The sequence below is a fragment of the Panthera tigris genome, chromosome C1 (assembly GCF_018350195.1).
Source record: "Panthera tigris isolate Pti1 chromosome C1, P.tigris_Pti1_mat1.1, whole genome shotgun sequence".
Taxonomy (NCBI): domain Eukaryota; kingdom Metazoa; phylum Chordata; class Mammalia; order Carnivora; family Felidae; genus Panthera; species Panthera tigris.
Window position 1 is genome coordinate 82,350,447 of NC_056667.1, and position 14,710 is coordinate 82,365,156.

The 14,710-nt window shown below is 35.4% G+C and overlaps 1 protein-coding gene and 1 long non-coding RNA gene across 11 annotated transcripts in view; one reads left to right on the plus strand and one right to left on the minus strand.

Annotated features, from left to right (window-relative positions):
- DPYD (dihydropyrimidine dehydrogenase) overlaps positions 1-14,710 on the minus strand; it is an 851,480-nt gene that overhangs the window by 444,372 nt on the left and 392,398 nt on the right. For all 4 annotated transcript variants that reach the window (XM_042997970.1, XM_042997965.1, XM_042997967.1 and 1 more), the window contains exon 11: positions 4,178-4,388. In XM_042997970.1, the coding sequence (XP_042853904.1) occupies positions 4,178-4,388 (211 nt within the window). The remainder of the gene's footprint in view (positions 1-4,177; positions 4,389-14,710) is intronic.
- LOC102965059 overlaps positions 1-14,710 on the plus strand; it is a 47,485-nt gene that overhangs the window by 25,669 nt on the left and 7,106 nt on the right. For 4 of the 7 annotated variants that reach the window (XR_006221727.1, XR_006221724.1, XR_006221722.1 and 1 more), the window contains 2 exons: positions 2,143-2,268; positions 3,870-4,149. The exons of 1 other annotated variant lie outside the window; for it this stretch is intronic. This is a non-coding gene — a long non-coding RNA (uncharacterized LOC102965059). Of the gene's footprint in view, positions 1-2,142; positions 2,269-3,869; positions 4,150-14,710 lie in introns of those variants that run through there. 2 more of the 7 variants (XR_006221725.1, XR_006221723.1) reach the window with 2 other exon arrangements.

Sequence of the window (14,710 nt, forward strand, 5' to 3'; positions counted from 1 at the left end):
CACATAGATGTGGGATATGTAGTCTTTGTTCCTATTTTCCACTCACTGCTATAACTCAAAAAATGAAATAGAAATAAAGTAGAATTAGAGAAAATAATGATTATCACTTATAAATATTATCAGTCTTGGCAGTAATTAAGTAATTAGCAACTAGAATCCAAGGATATTACCCAAATTTGTTTTATATATTTGATATTCTTATCTTTTCTATAAGCTGTTGAGGCATTCGCCATTTTTATAACAAGAAATATTTATCACAGATACATTAAGTGCTTAATACTAAAATTATTTTATGTTCTTTGTGCAACATACAAATCAAAGGACCTGTAGAAGTAATGCAGTACATGAGAGAAAAAATGAGATTAAAAACTTAATTTCCCAATTTAGGTTACCTTTATAAATACATGTTATTGATATAACTAAGATGCTACAGGTGTTTTCATTTAAACAATTATAATCAGAGAATGCTGAAAATATGTTATCACCATCCTTTATAGGTACTCTGTCAAGTTTATTTCATTCCTTGAATTGTTTCAAATATATTTATATAATGTATTCACCAAGGACTTTTTGAATTACCACTATGGAATCCACCTGTGCTAAGATACTGGGAGGTATAATTCTATAGGGAAGAGTGGGAAATAAAGCTATATACATAGTATATATAAAGCCATTTCATGAAGTTCTCAAGTGCTAAGGAATAGGACCTTCATCCTATAGTACAGAGTAACATTGGTGAATTTAATGAAAAGAAAAACTGGAGTTAGATATTTGAATCTGGGATAACATTTTGAACTTTAGTAATAGGTGAACTACAGTACCATTTAAACAACAGCAAAGTTGAGAAGCGACATGCTTTAGGGAGACCTCATGAGATGATCCTTCCTTACTTTGCGCATATCTCTCTAAATGTATCTTCACTTGGTAAAATAATTATTTGTTTAAAGGTCTCCCTCCAGCCCCAGTTTGTGAGGTTTTTAAGTAGAAGGAATACTTCATTCATCTTTGCACTCTCCAAAATACATCTTGGTACCTGGCATTCATTAGACACTAAATGTTTGTTACATGCATGGGCATATAATAAAGGATGAAATGTCTTCTATGGCATGGAATGGAGAAAGAGATTTGGGATCCAGTCACACAGAAGTGCAATAGTGTCTACTGTAAGTCTAGCCTCAACCTGCACATAGAAATTGTTTAAGTATTTCTTACAAGAAGGAATGTGTGTATGAATAAATAAATGAATTAATGATACAATCAGTTCAATGAAGGAATAAATACATTAAGAGAAAATGGATAAAGTCTGAACTTTGGAAAAGTACTAAAAAGTAATAAGCTAGAGAAAGAAAAGCACTCAATGATAGGCTCAGAAGAGGAATAGTTAAAAGAAAAAAAAACAAGAAAATGGGGTGTCCATAAACAATAATAATGTGCTACATTTCTACAGCACTTTCACATTACTTTAATTCTGATAACAGTCCGGAAAGATAGGGGGATAAGGTTTTATTATGCTTGTCTTTTTAATAGAGGAAGAAACTGAAGCCCAGAAAGGTTAGGTGACTTAGAGGATTTCAAATAGAAAGAAATATTTAACATTGTCAAATGCAGGAAATAGGATGATAATGCAGAAAAAATGTCATAGATTTGGCATGTAGTCCATTGAAGCCTGTGCAAAGTGAAGTGAGGTTGGGAAGGAAGGAAGAAGAGGGGTGGGAAGGCAGGTCAATGTTTTAAGTGTTAGAAATAAATACACTAAATCACATAGTATCACATATGTGATAATCACAAAAATGTCACACATAAATCATCACATAGGTATCAGAATGGAACAAGATTTAGGGTAGAAGAGGGAGACATGAATAGCTTCTTTTTTTAGCTAAGATTTCTTAAATAATGAAAGTAAATTCCTCATTGTCCACAAATAACTCAAAGGATATTTCACTTAACACATGACTTTACTTACCCTGAATTCTCATTTTCCTAATATTTCCCTGTTCACTGAGATCTCAAAAAGAAAAAAAAAAAAGTCTTATCATCTTGGGTAAGATCTTGGTAAATTTTTTAATATTTTTCTTGGTAAAATTCTGACAATTACTGATGCCCTTTCCCCCTTTCTTTAATGTTTTCCATTCAAAAAAACAGTTCTGAAAACGTTTTGATGGGAAGAGAGGCATGAATGCTATCTAACCTTCTAGCTCTTCCATCTTCCCTCTCACTTGGAAAGTAGCTTCTTATTCACGTAAACATTGAAAGGTCCTGAAAGCACAGGTAATTCTATTTAAGGATTAATTTATTTCTATTTACTTCATGTCAGGAGAAGGGAGGGGGCAGAAAGGAAAGCGAAAGACCATTTTTTTCCTTGATTTCTCTAATGTATATGGGTAGTATATGTAAAATACGGGAAGAAACATACAAGTAAATTCTGGAATAAAATACATAAATAAATTAATACATAAATAAATTCTGGAATGGTTTTGCAAATAAAAATCACTAGACTCAAACTTTCTTACACTTCATATTTTAAATACTAAATTAAGGGGCACCTGGGTGGCTCAGTCAATTAAGCGTCCGACTTTGGCTAAGGTCATCATCTTGTGGTTCATGGATTCAAGCCCCGTGTTAGGCTCTGCGCTGACAGCTCAGAGCCTGGAGCCTGCTTCGGATTCTGTGTCTCCCTCTCTCTCTGCCCCTACCCAACTCACATTCTGTCTCTCTGTCTCTGTCTCTCTCAAAAATAAATAAACGTTAAAAAAATTAAATACTAAATTAAGCAAAAGCTATTTTCTATGATCTTGTGAGTCATATCTACTTATGTTTGTTTAGGAAAAAATACATTTTTCTTAATGTTAGTTAGAGATGTCAGTTGTGAAACATAAATTTAGATGGGTAAGATAAATTAGTTTTTGATAAGTGAATCATCAACAGAATTGCTAGTTAAATATGACTCAACTTTTTACTCAGTTTTTGGTGATGTGCCGAGTAGTAAGAACAGTATGATTTTTTAGATGATAGAATATAATTTATGCGTTTTTCTTTTTTCTCTTTTCCTGAACGCAGTTAATGATAAACAAACCACACTATGACTGTGTCTACATATCACATAAACATCTAGATGAAAAGTGACAAATTCGGGCCATCATCCAGCTATTTGAAAACATTTATCTTGATGACATTAAACATCTGGATGTTTCCAAAGACCAAGATGTTTGATGTCCTGCAGATAAAATATCCTGATGACTGGTTGAATTTTTTACTTATCTGCTGCATAAAAATGCACATTTGCTTGCATATATCTCTTCCTATTTCAGACACAAAATGTAATTTTAGCATGGATATAGTAGGGAGTCATAGGATCTGTCAGGTTTAGATTTTTTTTGCGCTGTTATTGTTATTTATAATGAATGTCTGTCTTAGAAAAACATCTTTTATTTTACTTTCAGTAAATAAAAGAGTTAATCATTTAAACAGTGTGTATTAAAAGGTAAAGAATTTGCAAAATAAAGGAACATAGTACCTATGCTTTCATCTACAATGAGCCCCCAAAACACTGAGTTTGGAGGAAATATAACACAAAATACTCTTAATTGATTAACTTATTACTCACTTGGAATATTATATAAGACATTTCCCTTTCTTATCTTTCTGTTAAAAGCATTTTTTTCTTCCTTAGCATGTCCATTTATGCCATCCAGATGAGGTGACAGAAATTCAAACTTTCTAATTTGATAATTTTGATGTTTCTAGTGATGGCTTGGCACGAGGACAGTAGTACACATGGATTCTATTTTTGCCTATTCATTAGGTCTTAATTTGTCTGAATCATTGAAGATTGGCTGTTACAACTTCTCTGTCACATTTTCTTACTCTAGGTCTAATTGAAGAAAAGCCATTCTTACGGAGGAAACAGGCAAACGTTTATTACAAAACGGACTATGTATTTTGATTATCAGCTTAAAAGAAAGATTAATGTTATTTTCAATCCCCACCACTTTAAAAATAATTCTGTATAAGCATTAAATGCCATTTCTAAGCCTTTTAAATCAAGATTGCTTGGATTTCATACTAGAAGAAGAAAATGAATGTTAAAGTGGAAAACAATTCCCTGAAAGGTGGAAACTCTTATGGCACTGAAATAACAGACAATTGAATAATGCATTTCAGCTCCCGAGAACTCTACCTGTAGGATCACTCAGAACTGAACCAAAGGCACTGATGACCACATCGGCTCTCAGATGGACTAGCTCATCTTCATGTTCATTCCAGTTTCCCATTTCATCTTGCTCTGTCCGAACAAACTGCATAGCAACAATTCTCCCTCCTTTTACTATAACCTTCCGTGGGGACAGGAAAGGCAAAAATTCACACCTTTTTTCCTTAGCAAGCTCCACCTAAAACAAAACAGAACAGAGGAGAAGTTGACAATGTTTCTTCTCCATTTAATACTTGGTTTTAAATTCAATTATACATGCTACAGCTTCCGATGCTTAAATCAACATAAAGCTTTTTCTTTCACCAAAGCTGATGTACAGTTATCAGCTATTTACATTTTGCAAATCACTGACTCAAGGGAGTCTTAAATAGACTGGAGTTGTCATGTGGAAGTTTACAGAGAATGGCATCACAAGATATTTCTCAAGTTTTAGGGACACCATACCCTATGGTTGGTGGCATATAAAGTTTTTGCCTGTAGCAAAAGTCTGGTTTTCCATATGCTTTCATTTATGTAGGCTTAACTTCTCTTTTCAATCATGCCACATATGAAATTAAATACTTCTGATCATTACCAGGTTGCATATATCTAAACTGGAAAAAAGTCAATCAAATGGGTGAGCCAATCTCTGCAAGTGCATGATTTAAATGGTAGGTAGAGGAAAGAAGACTGAGAAACTGTGGGATCAAGAAACAAATAACATTTAATCTTACTTTTGTAAAAATGCAAATGAAAAATTTAAGAAAGAGAAACAAGTATGTTCTTCTTGACAAATTCCCAGTTAATCCACATCTATTACCTCATTTATTCTGCTATAAAATGGGACACCCTGGTTTTTGTTTTCATGCCCATAATGGGATGCCTATCAAGACAGAATGTAAATATTTACTTATTTTTTATTTTTCCATTTACTGTTTTTTTTTTGGGGGGGGGGGGGAATCCAGGCCTTTGTCAATGTAACCCTAACTAGTATATTGAGTGTATTTTTCAAAAATTGTACTACTGAAGTGGATGAGGGATTGTCAAATCTCATTCCTTCCCTCCCTCATGGAAGACAGGTGGGTTCTTAGTAGGACCCCTGACAAGTGAGATTAAGAAGGTTGTTTGTGTGAGGTTCCATACAAGGAGTTGTCTGGCACCAACAAGATGGAAAAACTGAGACATAAAGTGACTTGCCTTATGTTGTGATCAAATCATAGACCCACTTCTGGGCACTCTGTCCATAATTAGTGGTTCCAAACTTTGGCATGCATCAGTGGTTCCAGAACTTTGGCAAGCTGGGGGGCTTGTTAAAACTAATTGCATGGACCCACCCTCAGAACTTTTAGCTCTATAGGATTAGATGAGGCCTGAGGATCTGCATTTCTAACAAAGTCCTAAGTGATGCTATGCTGCTGGTCTAGAAATGACAATTTGTGGACTTATCAGATTATATCTGACTGGCTCTGAACTTAGTTGGTCTATACCATGCATTCTTTTTGAGAGTAATATCATCCATAAGGGATCAAAAATTAATTCTTGAAAAAGGAAAAAATCTTAGATGTCAAAATTGAATTTGTGACAACTCCCCCCCATAAGAGCGATAATATATAAACAAATATACAGGATATCTATATTATTAAAATTACAGTGTGTTTGTGTGTGTATTGGGGAGGGTTAATTAGGAATAAAGGTTTATGAAGACTCACTAAAGGGATAACTTAAAAAAACAAAAACAAAATTGAGAAACACTGGTCATTCCTGTATGTTGGCACAAAGCTATTCAGCCTATGTCTTCTTTATGCTTTGAATATTGGCTTTAAAGCCTTAAAAATTGGACCACATAAATTATTATTGTAAAATATTTCCCTTTTCTTTATAAATTAAGAGATTATCAATATGAAAAATACCAGATATTAGGTATATTGTGGGTAGTAAGTATCAAAACAATGGATCTTAAACTGCACACTGTTTAGACAGGAAAATTAGGAGTAAGTGGAATTGAATCAGGTTTGAAACTGGCTTCTAATGCTTACTTGGGATAGTCACTAAATAAATCTCTTTGATCTTCAGCCTTCATATATGTAAAATGGAAATAAAACCTAATTAGTTAGTATGTGGTGTTATTTAAAGCAATTTAGAAATGTAAAACACCTAAAACAAAACTTAACATATAGAAAGTGCAAGTAAATACTATTTATTTGTAGTTGCAATTTTTTGTATTTTTTTTAATGTTTATTTATTTTTGAGAGAGAGACAGAGACCAAATACAAGCTGGGGAGGGGCAGAGAGAGAAGGAGACACAGAATGCAAAGAAGGCTTCAGGCTCCTAGCTGTCAGCAAAGAGCCCAAAGTGGGGATTGAACCCATGGACCATGAGATCATGACCTAAGCCAAAGTTGGATGCTTTACCCACTCAGCCACCCAGGTGCTCTTGTAGTAAATTTTCTGAATTCACTTTTCCCCTGAAAATCATTCTTCAAACTATTCAATACCACTTAGCAATAGGATTATGAATGCAATAGAAAGGTGACCCAAGAGCAAAGGTAAAAAAAAAAAAAAAAAAAAGGAAAAGAAAAAGCCAAAGAATTTAGACTCTGTTTTAATTTTCAACAAAATAAAATGTATGATTTCTAGAAGGCAAAGTATTTCTTGAATAGTTCTAATTACAAAACAAATCTGGCTCCATACAGAAGATAGGTTTCCTGTGTCACTTTTGTCACACTTACATTATGTAGCACCTTATAACTCATCGATATAAACCAGTTTATTGTGCTTCAAAACTGCCAAGTGATGCTAAATTTTAATGATAATTCCAAACTTGATTGAATAACAATGACAAGTGTTTATGGTTTCAATAAATCAGTACATGATACATATTTAAAATAGTACTTTATTCTGCAAAGGGCAGAAATAAAATCCTGAACTATGCTGCACGTATTGTGAGCATGTCTCAGACTGATTTAGGATCTATTTTGTCCCATTCTACTTTTTATGTCTCTTAATACTTAGATAGTATCTATTATTTTCTGTAGATAATCTCATATAATTTTTGGAAAATTTGGCATCAAATTTAAAAACAAAATTGGGATTATTTATTTTCTGTTTAAAGAAATTCCTCCATATTTGGAGGGGCTAAGATGGTGGAACAGCACGGAAGGTTTTTTTGCATCTCTTGTCCCTGAAATGGAGCCAGATCAACATGAAACTATCCTGCACACCTAAAAAACTGATTTGAGAATTAACACAACAATCTGACAAACTGAACCACAGAACTCAGCAGGTATGCAGCATGGAGAGGTGAACTTGGGGAGAGAGGAGCCATGGAGGGTAGGGAGCTGTTTTTGCTTGCAAAGAGAGGAAGGAGATGGGGGGAGAGTATGGGAAAAGCAACCCCCCACCAAAAGCAGCTACAAAGAAAGTGGAAAAGTGGGAACAGTTGCAGGGACTGAAAAAAAAAGGGAGAAAGGAGAAGAGAGACGGTTAAATTCCATTAAGACTCTATAAACAGGGGGAATACAGAGTCTGAAACTCCACAGTTCGATATCTGGCAGAGCTCTGGTGGGAAGTGGAATACCAAGGAGCAGAGAGCGAGCTCCAAGGGTCCTTGGGGCACACAGGAAGAGGCAGTTCCCCTGCTGAGAGGACATTTGGTAGAGACTGTGCAGCCTGTCCACAGGCAAAGGTCCCAGAGGACCCCAGAGAACAACCACATTCACTGGTGTTGGAACAAGGACCTTAAGTGGGAAGCCAGGCACTAGATGTGTATTGTGATTTTCCATAAACCCTGAAGCACTAGTGCTACAAGATTGTGTGAACTTTTTCTGGGGTGGGCTGCCACCCAGCCACAGTCTCTGGTCATCGGCAGCAGCATGGTCTTGAGAACATTCCTGGGAGTGGGTTGGCACCCAGCCATTGCTCAGCAAGACCCACCCCCAGAAGATCTAAGCAGGTCAAAGCTGAAGTTCCTCAGAAGTGAGGGGTTGGGAAACAGAACCACATCTGAGATAAAACTCAGGATGGAGGTGCCGCCTGGCAGCCTGACAGCTTGGTCACAGACAGTGTAGAAGCAGGGAGTGGATGGAAGCTGGAGACAAAGGAGGGGTGCTTGATTGCCAGACATGGAGAGCACAGAGTTCTGATACTAGAGACTGGGTAGCTGGTCACCCCTCCCACACATGCGCATACACACCTACACATGCCACAGCAATCCATCCAGGTAAGCTAAGCAGCACCATCCAGTGGAGAAGGAAGGTGTTACACTAAGCCCTGCCCAACTTGACTAGGGTTTGTCAAGGCCTCTTGAAAAACACAAGTCTCTCCACCTGCTTAGTATATGGACTATAAAGTGCTTTATAGCTTGACTTCTATGGGAAAACAGATGTACTTTCAATCGTACTTCATTCTGTCTGTTGGTCATTTCATTCAATTCTTTTTAATTTTTCTTTTCCTATTTTTGAATACAGAAAAAGAAAAAAACTTATTTTCCACTTTTATTTAAAAGATTTTTCTTTATTTTTTTTCTAATCTATGTTTTACATTTATGTAAATTTTTAAAATTCTATTTTACTTTCATCATTTCATTTTATTCTATTTTACTGTATTAATTTTTTCCTATTTTGAAAAGTCTTCCTTTTTTAATTCTTTTTTCTTTTTTCTCTTTTTTTCTTTTCTTATCTTTCCATTTTTTTTATCTAATCTATCAAGCTTCTTTCAACAACCAGAGCAAAACACACCTAGGATCTAGCATCCTTTATTTTATTTCCTTGTGTTGCTTTTAATTTTTTAATTTTAATTTTTTTCTTTATTAATTCCTTTTCTTCCTACAAAATGATGAAATGAAGGAATTCACCCTAAAAGAAAGAACAGGAAGAATTGACAGCCAGGGACTTAATCAACACAGATACAAGCAAGATGTCTGAACCAGAATTTAGAATAATGATAATAATACTAGTTGGGGTTGAAAATAGATTAGAATCCCCTTCTGAGAAGTAAAAGCTAGTCAGGATGAAATAAAAAATGCTAAAACTGAGCGGCAATCTCAAATGGATGCCATGGCGGCAAGGATGGATGAGTCAGAGCAGCAAATCAGCAACACAGAGGACAAATTTATGGAGAATAATGAAGCAGAAAAAAACAGGGGGACTAAGGCAAAAGAGCAAGAAATAAAAATTATAGAACTCAGTGACTCATTAAAAAGGAATAACATCAGAATCACAGGTGTCCGAGAAGGTGAAGAGTGAAAAAAAGGTAGAAAATTTATGTGAGCAAATCATAGTGGAAAATTTTCCTAACCTGGGGAAAGACATAGACATCAAAATCCAGGAAGCACAGAGGACACTCATTAGATTCAACAAAAACCAACCATCAACAGGGCATATCATAGTGAAATTCACAAAATACTCAGGCAAGGAAAGAATCATGAAAGCAACAAGGGAAAAAAAAAGTCTTAACATACAAGGGAAAACGGATCAGGTTCACAGCAGACCTATCCACAGAAACGTGGCAGGCAAGAAAGGAGTGGCAGGATATATTCAATGTGTTGAATTGGAAAAATATGCAGCCAAGAATTCTTTATCCACCAAGGTTCTCATTCAAAACAGAAGGTGAGATAAAAAGTTTCCCAGACAAACAAAAATTAAAGGAATTTGTGACCACTAAACCAGCCCTGCAAGAAATTTTAAGGGGGACTCTCTGAGGGGAGAAAAGATGAAAAAAAAAAAAAAAAGACCAAAAGCAACAAAGACTAGAAAGGACCAGAGAACACTACCAGAAACTCCAACTATTACTATGGCAATAAATTCATATCTTTCAGTACTCACTCTAAACATCAATGGTCTAAAAACTCCAATCAAAAGACACAGGGTAACAGAATAGATTAGAAAACAAGATCCATCTATATGCTGTTTACAAGAGACCCATTTTAGACCTAAAGGCACCTTCAGATTGAAAATAAGGGGATGGAGAACCATCTATCATGCTAATGGTTGCCAAAAGAAGCCGGAGTAGCCATACTTATATCAGACAATCTAGATTTTAAAATAAAGACTGTAACAAGAGCTGAAGAAGGGCATTATATCATAATTAAGGGGTCTATCTACCAAGAAGACCTAACAATTATAAACATTTATGTTCCAAATGTGAGAGCACCCAAATATATAAATCAATTAACCGCAGACTTAAATAAACTCATTGATAATAATACCATAATAGTAGGGGACTTCAACACCCCACTTGCAGCAATGGACAGATCATCTAAACAGAAAATCAACAAGGAAACATTGGCTTTGAATGACACACTGGACCAGATGGACTTAACAGACACATTCAGAACATTTCATGCTAAAGCAGCAGAATACACATTCTTCTCGAGTGCACATGGAACAACTATAGAATGGATCACATACTAGGACACAAATCAGCCCTCAACAAGTACAAAAAGATTGAGATCATATTGTGCATATTTTCAGACCACGACACTATGAAACTCAAAGTCAGCCACAAGAAAAAATTTGGAAAGATAACAAATACTTGGAGACTAAAGAACACCCTAATAAAGAATGAATGGGCTAACCAAGAAATTAAAGAGGAAATTAAAAATTACATGGAAACCAATGAAAATGATAACACCACAGCCTAAAACCTTTGGGATGCAGCAAAAGTGGTCATAAGAGGGGACTATATAGCAAACCAAGCCTTCCTAAAGAAGGAAGAAAGGTCTCAGATACACAACCTGACCTTGCAACTCAAAGAGCTGGAAAAAGAACAGCAAATAAAACCCAAAACCACCAGAATACAGGAAATAATAAAGATTAGAGCAGAAATCAATGCTATTAAAACCAAAAAAAGCAGTAGAACAGATCAATGAAAACAGGAGCTGGTTCTTTGAAAGAATTAACAAATTTGGTAAACCCCTAGCCAGTTTGATCAAAAAGAAAAAGGAAAGGACCCAAATAAATAAAATCGAGAATGAAAGAGGAGAGATCACAACCAACACTGCAGATACACAAACAATAATAACAGAATATTATGAGCTATTATATGCCAATAAAATGGGCAATCTGGAAGAAATGGACAAACTCCTAGAAACATATAAACTACCAAAACTGAAACAGGAAGAAATAGAAAATTTAAACAGACCCATAACCCATAAAGAAATAGAATTAGTAATCAAAAATCTCCCAAAAAATAAGAGTTCAGGGTCAGATGGCTTTCAAGGGGAATTCTATCAAACATTTAAAGAAGAGCTAACACCTATTCTCTTGAAGCTGTTCCAAAAAATAGAAATGGAAGGAAAACTTCCAAACTCTTTCTATGAAGCCAGAATTACCTTGATTCCAAAACCAGACAAAGACCCCACTAAAAAGGAGAACTATAGTCCAATTTCCCTGATGGGCATGGATGCAAAAATCCTCAACAAGATACTGGCTAACCAGATCCAACAATACATTAAAAGAATTATTCACCAAGGCCAAGTGGGATTTATATCTGGGATGCAGGACTGGTTCAATATCTGCAAAACAATCAATGTGATACTTCACATCATTAAAGAAAGGACAAGAACCATATGATCCTCTCAATAGATGCAGAGAAAGCATCTAACAAAATACAGTATCCTTTCCTTGATAAAAAACCCTCAAGAAAGTAGGGATAGAAGGATCATACATCGAGATCATAAAAGCCATATATTAAAGATGCAATGCTAATATCATCCTCAATGGGGAAAAACTAAGAGCTTTCCCCCTAAGGTCAGGAACACGACAGGGATGTCCACTCTTGCCACTGTTATTCAAGTATTGGAAGTCTTAGCCTCTGCAATCAGACAAGACAAAGAAATAAAAGGCATCCAAATCGGCCAGGAGGAGGCCAAACTTTCACTCTTCGCAGATGACATGATATTCTATTTGGAAAACCCAAAAGATTCCACCAAAAAACTGCTAAAACTAATTCATGAATTCAGCAAAGTTACAGGATATAAAATCAACGCACAGAAATCAGTTGCATTCCTATACACCCACAATGAAGCAACAGAAAGAAAATCAAGGAATCGATCCCATTTACAGTTGCACCAAAACCCAAAAAATACCTAGGAATAAATCTAACCAAAGAGGTGAAACATCTATACACTGAAAACTATAGAAAGATTATGAAAGAAATTGAAGAAGACACCAAAAAATGGAAAAAGATTCCATGCTCCTGGATAGGAAGAAAAAATATTGTTAGAATGTTGATACTACCCAAAGCAATCTACATATTCAGTGCAATCCTTATCAAAATAAAACCAGCAATCTTCACAGAGTTGAACAAATAATCCTAACATTTTTATGGAACCAGAAAAGACCCCAAATAGCCAAAGCAATCCTGAAAAAGAAAATTAAGCAGGAGGCATCACAATCCCAGACTTCAAGCTATACTACAAAGCTGTAATCATCCATACACTATGATATTGGCACAAGAACAGACACGCAGATCAATGGAACAGAATAGATAACCCAGAAATGGACCCACAAATGTATGGCCAACTAATTTTTGACAAAGCAGGAAAGAATATCCAATGGAATAAAGTCTCTTCAGCAAGTGGTGCTAGGAAAACTGGACAGTGACATGCAGAAGAATGAACCTGGACCACTTTCTTACACCATACACAAAAATAAACTCAAAATTGAATAAAGACCTAACTGTGAGACAAGAAGCCATCAAAATCCTAGAGGAAAAAGCAGGTAAAAACCTCTTTGACCTTGGCTGCAGCAACTTCTTACTCAAGACATCTCCAGAGGCAAGGGAAACAAAAGCAAACATGAAGTATTTGGGACCTCATCAAAATAAAAAGCTTCTGCATAGTGAAGGAAACAATCAGCAAAACTAAAAGGCAACCAGTGGAATGGGAGAAGATATTCACAAACGACATATCAGATAAAGGGTTAGTATCCAAAATCTATAAAGCACTTATCAAACTCAACACCCAAGAAACAAATAATCCAGTGAAGATATGGGCAAAAGACATGAAACAAATAGACACTTCTCCAAAAAAGATATCCAGATTGCCAATTGACACATGAAAAAATGCTCAAAATAACTCATCATCGGGGAAATACAAATCAAATCCACAATGAGATACCACCTAACACCTGTCAGAATGGCTAACATTAACAACTCAGGCAACCACAGATGTTGGTGAGGATGTGGAGAAAGAGGATATCTTTTGCACTGCTGGTGGGGAATGCAAACTGGTACAGTCACTCTGGAAAACAGTATGGAGGTTCCTCAAAAAATTAAAAGTAGAACTACCCTACAACCCAGCAATTGCACTACCAGGTATTCATTCAAGGGAAACAAGTGTGCTGTTTTGAAGGGGCACATTCACCCCAATGTTTATAGCAGTGCTATTGACAATAGTCAAAGTATGGAAAGAGCCCAAATGCCCATCGATAGGAATGGATAAAGAAGATGTGGTATATATATATACAATGGAGTATTACTTCACAATCAAAAAGAATTAAATCTTTCGTTTACAACTACATGGATGGATCTGGAGTGTATTATGTTAAGAAAAATTTGTCAGTCCGAAAAAGATAAACCTATGAGTTCACTCATATGAAGCATTTAAGATATGAAACAGATGAACTAGGGAAGAGAGAAGGGAAGCAAAAATAATATAAAAACAGGAAGGGAGAAAAAACATAAAAGTCTCTTAAATATAGAGAACAAAGAGATGGTTTCTGGAAGGGTTGTGGGAGGGGAGATAGTCTAAATGGGTAAGGGGCATTAAGGAATCTACTTCTGACATCATTGTTGCACCATATGTTTACTAATTTGAATGTAAATTAAACTATAAATAAATTAAAAATAAATAAAATGAAAATAAAAATAAAAACAAAATTGGACACTGCGAACAAATCAAAATTAAAAAAAAATGACTACCAATGACTTAATGCTTGAACATGCTTTAGTAGTATTCTTACCATGGTTTTGACTTCTGAGGGATTAAAAGCTATATACAGTTATGATCACAAAGAAACTGTATTTTAATATATCCTCAGCTCACATCATAATTTCCCATATGCACTAGCGTTGATAGCTGGTATTTAAATATTCAGTATTTGTGACAGATATCTAACAGTGCACAGAAGTTGAGGATTATTAACACTGGCCCCCACAAAAGATTACTCTGAAATTTTGCTTTTGAACTTTGACATGTTTTATATTCTCTAAAATATGTAAGAGTATACTACTGGGCAGCAGACATAAATCATACCATTTCTTGCCATTTTGTTATTAAGCAGCTAGATTTTTCATTTTATGCAAGAAATGGAAAAACTTTTATGTTTAATTAAAATTTTTTTAACATTTATTTATTTTTGAGAGAGAGAAAGAGAGACAGTGCAAGTGGGGGAAGGAGAGAGAGAGAGAGAGACAGAATCTGAAGCAGGCTTCAGGTTCTGAGCTGTCAGCACAGAGACAAACGCGATGCTTGAACTCATGAACTGCAAGATCATGACCTAAACTGAAGTCGGACACTCA